Source organism: Podarcis gaigeae, assembly GCF_964106915.1.
Source record: "Podarcis gaigeae genome assembly, chromosome: 1".
Lineage (NCBI taxonomy): Eukaryota > Metazoa > Chordata > Lepidosauria > Squamata > Lacertidae > Podarcis > Podarcis gaigeae.
The window spans coordinates 72,477,718-72,486,888 of NC_139678.1; the positions used below are offsets into that span (position 1 = coordinate 72,477,718).

The 9,171-nt window shown below is 37.8% G+C and overlaps 1 protein-coding gene across 1 annotated transcript in view; it reads left to right on the forward strand.

Annotated features, from left to right (window-relative positions):
• The window catches only part of OTOG (otogelin), a 95,572-nt gene extending 88,909 nt beyond the window's left edge, over positions 1-6,663 (forward strand). The window contains exons 53-56 of the mRNA XM_083700824.1: positions 914-1,033; positions 2,299-2,344; positions 6,256-6,335; positions 6,462-6,663. Coding sequence (XP_083556950.1) covers positions 914-1,033; positions 2,299-2,344; positions 6,256-6,335; positions 6,462-6,662 — 447 coding nt within the window. The 3' untranslated portion in view covers position 6,663. The remainder of the gene's footprint in view (positions 1-913; positions 1,034-2,298; positions 2,345-6,255; positions 6,336-6,461) is intronic.
• Positions 6,664-9,171: the final 2,508 nt, after the last annotated feature.

The following is a 9,171-nucleotide window of genomic DNA, read 5'->3' on the forward strand; positions in this document are numbered from 1 at the left end:
TACCTGGATAGTACAGAATGACGTGGTGGGATGATGGTACTCACCTGGCCTCCTGACAATAGAGTCACTGTTTTTATTGTGAGGGAGAGGGCAAGGTAGTGAGGCAGTTGGTGCCATGCAAACACACCAGCCAGCAGGAGTGCAAGATTGGCTCCACCAGTGTGCTTGCACAGCATCAACCTCCCAGCTGCCTTGAGGACATGGGTAAGTGCTGAGTCTAGTGACCAAATGCAGTTGCTGGCCATTCTTCTTCCCATCATTTCATTTTATTGAAAGAACTTAAGGTGGGAAAATCAACAACTGTAAGATCAATAAGGAGCACTATAGATAGTAGAGCAGGCACCCCCAACCTTGGGCTCTCCATATGTTTTGGACTACAATCCCCATCATCCCTGACCACTGGTCTTGTTAGCTAGGGATCATGGGAGTTGTAGGCCAAAACATCTGGAGGGCCGCAGGTTGGCGATGCCTGTAGTAGAGGAATAGTACAGCTCTTTAACAGTATGTAGGCTTTGCCTTCTCTTCACAAGAGATGGGACGGGGGAGAAACAACAATACTTTCACTACTAATTTTCACCCCACATAGAGTTATGTAACCTTTCAGAAGTCACATTGAATTATGCTGGTCTGTCACAGGACTATGTGGGAATAAGAAATATAATAAACCAAGGTTGCTACAGTGCAGAACTGTATTACTTCGTGGATGCATCTGGAAGTCTTGTTTCTCAGAAAGGCACAGTACTGATTGTATTTGGTATTAGGAATGTCAGTGACAGCTCCCTCAGTGCGAACAAGTTGCTTATTTTGACCTTAAATCAAGTTTGTTTGTGTGTGTGTTTTTAAAAAAACTGCAAATTCTATTGGTTTTTGAAGTGTTTGTATTTCTGATGATTATTTCAAATACTCAAAATAGCCTGGCACCAGTTGGATTTCGAACTGTGTCAGATACGACTGCACAAACACACCATTTGGACCTGTTCTAATTACATCAGCCATCAGCTGTCCACCGTTTAATGAAACGGAATGTGTGAAGGTCAGTGGTTCATCCATTTTGCATTTGATTTTGAAAGCTTTTATTTTGCTTCCTCTGGACACTTCCATTTATTGCAACAAGATGGAACAAAAGGTCGTAAAGGCTAAAGAGCCGGAACACAGGTTAGACTTAGCATTTGGAAATGGGATGGTGTTGAAATCAGCCCTCCCTCTGGTGAGTGACCCTTCTCCTGGCTGTAACATTTAGATCTACTTAACATATAGATCACAAAACCGCCACATTGTAAGTCTCTGTATGCCCACCACACCCCTGGGCAGCACTGGTAGGGAAACAGGGATGCTTGCAACATCATCGTAATATAATTACCACAGAGTTATATGTAATGTAAACTACTATGGATCCAGTGCTGTAAAGTGGTTAGCCTGTAGGTACTAGGACTTGGGAAACCAGGATTAAAATCCCCATTCAGACATGAAGATTACTGGGTGACTTTGGGACAGTCTCCACCTCTTAGCCTAACCCACCTGACAGCATTGTTGTGAGGATAATATGGAGAGAGGGAGAGCCCTGTACACACCATGAACTCCTTGGAACAAAAGAGGGATATAGATGCAAATAAGAAAGAAAGAAAGAAAGAAAGAAAGAAAGAAAGAAAGAAAGAAAGAAAGAAAAGAGAGAGAGAGAGAGAGAGAGAGAGAGAGTCTTTTCATAGCCATAAAGATAAAAAAGCCTCTACAGTGAGCACTGTGACTGCTCATTGATTTACCAGGTGTAGAAGTGTTCTACAGATGATGGGAAGAAAGCAAATGTTGTTTAACTCCAATGCAGTTCAGAGGGGTAGGCAAAGTGCCTAGAGGATTATACTTACATTTTCCTCTCAAGTAGACTTTGAAGAGCAGCCTTGCTATGTTGCTCCTAATCTGTTTGATTTGACTTTTGTTTAGAGTGAATCTAAGATTATTATTTTTTAAAATGTAATAATAGAATCACAGAACTGTAGAATCACAGAACTGTAGAGTTGGAAATGCAGGAATATGTATCTGTCCCATATGGGGATCGAACCTGCAACATTGGCATTAACAGCATCACGCTGTAACCAACTGAGCTATTCAGGCTCATATTTTGTTTCAGTTAAAATAAATATTGTATTATTCTCTAGATTCTGGTTTATTTACTATTTAGTTTTCTTAATAGTGCAGTTAAGTGCTCTTCCAATAGTTCATCTCTACTACTACTACAACCTGTGAATTAGTGCTAAAAATGATTTCATATTGGTAGTGACTTTTTTTTAAATACCGATTCAGGTTGGAGGATATATTGTACCATTCTTAGAAGGATGCTGCAAAACATGTAAGTACCAAAACTTCAATAATGATGTACATATGAGAGAGTTTTGAGGGGTACTGGTTGCCTTCTGAAACATCTAAATAATAAGCAGCACTAACAATAACAAGAATAAAATTGGTTTACCCAATGGTTTCAATAGCAGTAACATTCTGAACTTAACTTTAGTTCTTAAGAGATCATGTGCCATTTAAATCAATGAAATTTACCTCCATGTTTTGTTTAGATCATTGAGTACCTAGTATGAGATTGTGAATGATTGTAAAAAAATCACACAGGTGATAGCATTGTCTACCATTGCCAGTAAAACTAAATCTAGATTCAGTCTGAGTTAAGACAATATTTACTAAGGTTAGAATGACACCTGTGTTATTTTCGCTGGTTGGGACTGAATCTAAGGCTACTTTTCTGCAACCAGTAGTGATTCTTTCAATCATAATTCACAAATCAGACCAACCAGCTGGGAGTGGGGCAAGAGCTGGAAAATTGCTAATCAATGATTCATTCACTGTGATTTGAAATATTAGTTTGGTTGCATGGTCATTTAGTTGATTTAAATGAGCTTTGCTGTTTATTTCCTTTAGCTGAAGATTTTACTATTTAAAACTATTACTATTTAAAATACCAACACAGAACCAAACAGTCATAAACAAATAAGTACTTACGGGATAAATAAGAAATGAAAAGGAAAGCCATAATGTTGTTACACGGGGACATAATTCATCAGGAAATTCTGCAGCTGAAATCCCATTACAATTTACAAAAGCTATTGCGGGGTGTGTGTGTGAAATAAAGATTTTCATGGTTTCAGTTTGCCAAGAAATTATTAATAATAAAGTAGGAGCATATTTGTCTATGATATGTGGTATATTTTATATTTTAATCTGTTTAATTTACATTTAAAAGAATATAAAGGGAACAGTGTCATTTTCAAAATATAACTTGACATGTAGAATTGATGTTCATGAAAATGTGTCTCTTTGTTTTCTGACATCAGCTTTCTTTGGTATTCCTCAAAATAAAGTTAACACATTACAGAAGTAGAGGCTCTGTGAAAAGCAGAAACTATTACTAATATTTTGTTTAAATATACCGGACAAATGAATCATGGAGGCAGTATATTCATTTTATGGTACAAAGGAGTTGTCAGCTTAATTCAGTTCATAATTTCACAGATATTCACATTTTTATTAAGCCCAGAATCACTTGGGTATATGTTTATATCAGAGGCTGCAATCCTATGCTAACTTACTTTAGAGTAAATCTCATTGAACTCAGTGGGACTTATTTCCAAGTAAACATTCAAAGGATTGTTTGGCACATCATGTAGTTCCACAAAATCCATAGACTAACAGTGCATGTCTTCATGTTGGCTTGTGGCTATTGTGAAGTGGTTAGAGTGTCAGACTTCACCTTGGAAGATCTGGGCTCAAATCCTTGTTCAGTCATGAGGCACTTTGGGTAGCTTTGGACAACTTTACTTCAGCTTAAACTTCCCGTGTAGATTTGTTGAGTGGATAGAATTGGTAATGCTCATGTATTATATTATTACTGTAGCTACATAGCAATGCAATATACTTGCAGTAATATGAACATGTCAGTACAATACAATTATTAAAATATTCCATGTTGAGCTCCCTGGAAGAAAAATGGGACACAAACATGAAAAAATAAATAAGATATTACTGTGTGTGATTTAAGGAGAAGGAAATTGTTTAGCAACTACTACATATAAAAGAAAGTTACATGCACAAGTGCAAGAACCTATTTTAAATATAAAACAAGAAAATATTATTTAAACTCAGGAAGGAATTCAAAGTAGCACTAAGAGGCTCTGTCAGTGCAGGCAATTACTGGTATGCTTCCTTGATGGAATGATTTCCTCACCCTCATTCCCCTCCCCCCAATTATCATGGGGGAACGGGGAGAACTCTTGGAACAGTGGGATGGGGAACAGGAGTGTAGAGCCAAAATATGTACCTTGAAGGAATGAATGCCTTAGCGCAACACTGAATTCCTCCCTAACGTTTGTGCATCTATGTATCATATATAATGTGTTCGATTTGTAATATTCTTATTAGGTTCTGGAATGCCATTGTTGCTCCCATTCCCCGTTAGCCCAGTCACTCCTATACCTAGTGCTAGCTGTAACACAGGTACATATTCTTGGAAATCAGTAGGAACAAACCAGACAGAACCATTGTTGATTTCCAACAATGTACTCCCTCATAGGAGCATCATGCTCTCAGGTCACAACATCTGGTTGAAATAAGCTGTATTGTAGTATGAACTGCTGATTTTTTTCAGATCTGCTCACATATCTTTTCATTTTGCACTGTATGGGCAGTGCATTGTTGTTAGCCAACAATGTACTGTTGGTAGTAAGCATCTGCGTAGTGTTTTAGCTTGCTGCATGGTTATTTTGCTTGCTATTTCCAGTAATTTCCATAGTGCTGTAGAAGATAGAAACTAATCTCTTTGCTTGTTAAAGCTTGCTGTTAAAATAACACTTATCCAGAAAGTATGGCATATGTGTATAGCACTGTCTCCTTGGGTATATGCTGAATGAATGGCTAAATATTATCATCTGTTATTTAACATTTCTTAAAATAATTATGTGGTGCTAGTAGTTGCTCAATGAGAAATGCTGCAAACCAGAAACAGTGCAATAATCCTTCACAAAAGTCTTCCCCATACAATTGACACACTGTCTTCTGGCAGAGTTCCTATTGGATTGGGAGTAAATAAGCAAATTGTTCCTGTTGACTTGTTTGTTTTATTTTAAATATTTGTATGCCACCTGTCCAACCATGTTTTCAAGGCAGTTGGCTGCAGTGTGATATGTAGCTTCTAGCTATGAAGGATTGCAGCACGAAGAAATAGTTTGACTGCAGCTGCATGTGAAGGTGGTCTCACTGATGGACCACTCTCAACTAAAAGGCTTGTAGCTTGAACTGAGAATGATAGCAATAAAACACCTCTGTGAATACTGGTGTTATTCAGGAGTTTGTGCCAATGTAAGAACAGTGGTATCTCATATGTTGCAAACAAATCCTAGCTTTTGTAATGCAGCCTGTCTGTTATTCATTTGTAACTCCTATGTAAAATAGTTGGGCTGGTGTTGAAGATTTGGAGTGGGGTATCATGCATAGGAAAGTTGCCTCCAAATTGCACTGTTTCTCCATCTCATCTATCTAGTTCCCTATTACACAGTTTGGCATTGGTGGCTGTTGCCTTTGTGGCTTTGTGTTTGATTTGGGATGTCACATCATGTTGTGCAATTGTCACAGTGTGAAACCCTTAGAGTGCAATCTTCAAATTGCTTACCCAAAATATGATGGTGTAATTACCATAGACTTGGCACTATGAATGTTGCCATGTACACACCATATTTATTTTTATGTAACACCACTTTAGTAGTATTGAATTCAGCTGAATTAAATTATGTTAAGTGCTTTTGGAAAATACTTGGATAGTTTACTTCCACATTTTGAGATAGACCTATTCACATTCATGAGGCTACTTAGCAGTAAGTAATTTAAGACTAGGGCCCTAGATTATAGTCCTGAGCTCTTACTTGAGAACAATTATTAAAAACACTGGTACTTTAAAATAAATACATTTGGAATTAAGTTTTCTGTTGATTTGGAAAGTGAATTTTAGGGTGCTGTCCACCCCAGGAACTTCATTGGTACAAGCTCCACTCATTTCAATGGCAACTATACTGACCCAGTCCTATCTATATTTAGATTTTTTGATACATAGAATATTTGTGCTGGTAATAAATTTAATGCTTAGAACAATTTTGAGAATCCAAAATTTGAATGACATAGACCATTGCTCATGGTCTTTGTCTTTTATTTTCTATATGCTTACCTGGTATATCAACTGGTTTCTAATCATGTCATTCTTTGCAGGCAAGGAAGATGGAAAATTCTGCAAAAAGGTGACTGTTAGGATGACAATACGCAAGAATGATTGTCGAAGTAACACACCAGTAAGTAAATGCAGTGTCCCGCTACTATTTGCACTCTGTTACCCTGAAAGTTTTGCATTATTGTTAGTTGGAAGCCATTTAGCCATTTCTCTTAGCACATTAAGTTATTTTTCTGCTTATTTCCAGGTAAATATTGTTTCCTGTGATGGAAAATGCCCTTCTGCAAGCATATATAATTATAACATCAATACATATGCAAGATTCTGCAAATGCTGCAGGGAACTTGGGCTACACAGACGAAATGTGCAGCTATATTGCAGTGGCAACTCCACCTGGGTCAGCTATACTATTCAAGAACCCACAGACTGTTCTTGCCAGTGGTCATGAAACAATGCTACAAGAAATCAATGTGTTCAACAGCTTTGGGGGAAATTAATTTTACTCCCTGAGTTAGGACAAAGAATGTTGATGACACAGTTGCCTACAGTTACAAAAAAAAATCAGCATTTAAATAAACTGGATTGTGTTCTGGGATCTCTGCTGAACAGATGAACTTACAGCACTGATGTTATATTTTCAGAACACAACCCCACAAAAATCTAAACGTTCCAATGAGGCACAATATTCGAAGGGTTAGTTCATACCACAAAATTGGCCACTTAACTGATTGTGTGACTGGTCTACTTACAGGAGCAGTGTAGCATTTAAACAGAGAAACACAGTTTCATGGTAGCAATGGCTGTGAAGAGGCAAATATGCATTTTCCAATTCTACCATTCATGGAAGTTATTGCCATACTGCTCTGCAAGTTGCTTGTTCATGTTACATTGTTCTTATGAAGTCATAGAATTCATGTAAGCTGTTAAATCTACAAATCATTGGTTGATTGTGATATATGAACCATCCCTTAGAACCACTAAAAGAGAAGAGCCCTGATCCAGCTCTAGTTGCAAGGAAGAAGTTGTGTCCAACTAATGATGGTTCTAGAAGATGGATCTGTGTTCCCCGGTGCACCCATTCAGTTAACTATGCATAATGGAAAGGTGATACTTGTAGTACTTCTTTAGTGATTTGGGGAGGAAGGGGATCCTTTTGGTCAATTTTTTATAGCTAGATTTCTATTACTAGTCCATAATAAAAACAAAAGCAAAAAATATCTGAAATTGCAGGATTTTGGTCCTATTGTTAATTTCATTTTTTTATAAATTGTGGTATGTGCCAACTTTCAAAAGAAAAGGGATTGCCTTTGAAAGAGGCCATGAAACAGACAGAACTGTTTTTGTGGATGTCTGATTTATTCTGTGTCAACCACACCGCCACTTTTTAAAACAGGGTGACCAACAGATATTTTGGACTGCAGCTGTCATTGTCTTTGACAGTTGGCATGCTCAGCGGGACTGATTGGAGTTGTAATCTGAAACATCTGGAAGGTGCCAGGTTAGGAGGGATGGATGGACCCATTAAAGACCAGTCTATCCTGGTTTCCAGAAGCTATGGGGCTAAATTTATCCTTCCCTGTTTCTGGCAAGATTTTTTAAAATGGAAAATCCTTAAAAAGCTGCCTAGAAACACACTTTAATAAATAAATAATATACCAGGTGGTCCAAGAGTTGGGCACTGCCTCCAATCTTTCCCTCCCCACAAAAAATCCTGAAGCAGGGCACCCAGCTGCCTTCAGCTTGAGTGGTTAGTGCATGGTACTCTATGCCACCACGCAAATTGATTCAGTGTGCAGCAAGTTCTCCTGAGTGTTACAGGACTTGCAATGCTTTTACTGTCCAATTCTCCCTGACAGAGACGGAACGTCATCAAGTCCTGGTGGCACTAGGTGCTCAGACTGGGGGCAATTGGATGCCCTGTTTTAGAAGTTTAAAATGAGAATTGCTGGGGGTGGGGAAAAGATGGCAGCCATCAGGCTGCATTGTAAATGAACCTACCAGACTGAGGGTTCTGAAGACCATTAAGGCAATTCTGGTCATGATCCACCCAGGTTGGATTAGACAAACTTGTTTTTTGAATCAGAGTAGACAGATTCCTACCCCATCCCTACATGTTCGCTATCCTTGTCCCCCCCCCAAAGAACCCCACACATCTTCAAATAGTGTACTATGAAATCCTATGCATGTTCTGTTGAGTTCAGTGTGACTTCTTCCCAAGCAAGTTTGTATAGGATTGTAGTCGTAATACCTAGACAATATTGTGTTATGAATGTATATACATTGGATGACACTGCAAGTAAATTGTAAGAAAGTATACATCACACTGATAATGCAAAAGAAGGCAAATGATATAAATATAGTTATGTTTATCAGGGAAATATTTTCAATATTGAGAACTGTATATATAAACATGTTCCCTGGTATGAAATATGATATTTTAAATATTTTATGGTGTTATGTAAAAGCATATTTGCTAGGAAATATAGATCTGCCATTTGACAGTATCCAAGTTAAATATTAGCAATAGCTGCATCTTGAAAACATTATGACAAACTGATTTACACCAGTTTATCAAATTTAAAAAGTGTTTCCCTTTCCTTTCATTTAAACACATTTTATATGGAAAATAAATCTTTTGCCTTCTATAGCATATCATATTGTATGTGTGACATTTGTGTGTCTCTTAAGGAGAATATCCACCATCTAGAGAAATATACAACTAGCTCTCTATATAGTTTGGGGGTGACTGATCATTTTTCTCAAATGATAATTTCCCTACATTGCATTTCAAGCTACTTTTCACAGAATCATAGAATTGTAGAGTTGGAAGGGACCCTGAGAGTCATTTAATCCAATCCTCTGCAATGCTGGTATCTCAGCTAAAGCATACACAACAGATGGCCACCCAACCTCTGCTTAAGAACCACCAATGAAGGGGACTCCACCACTTTCTGAGG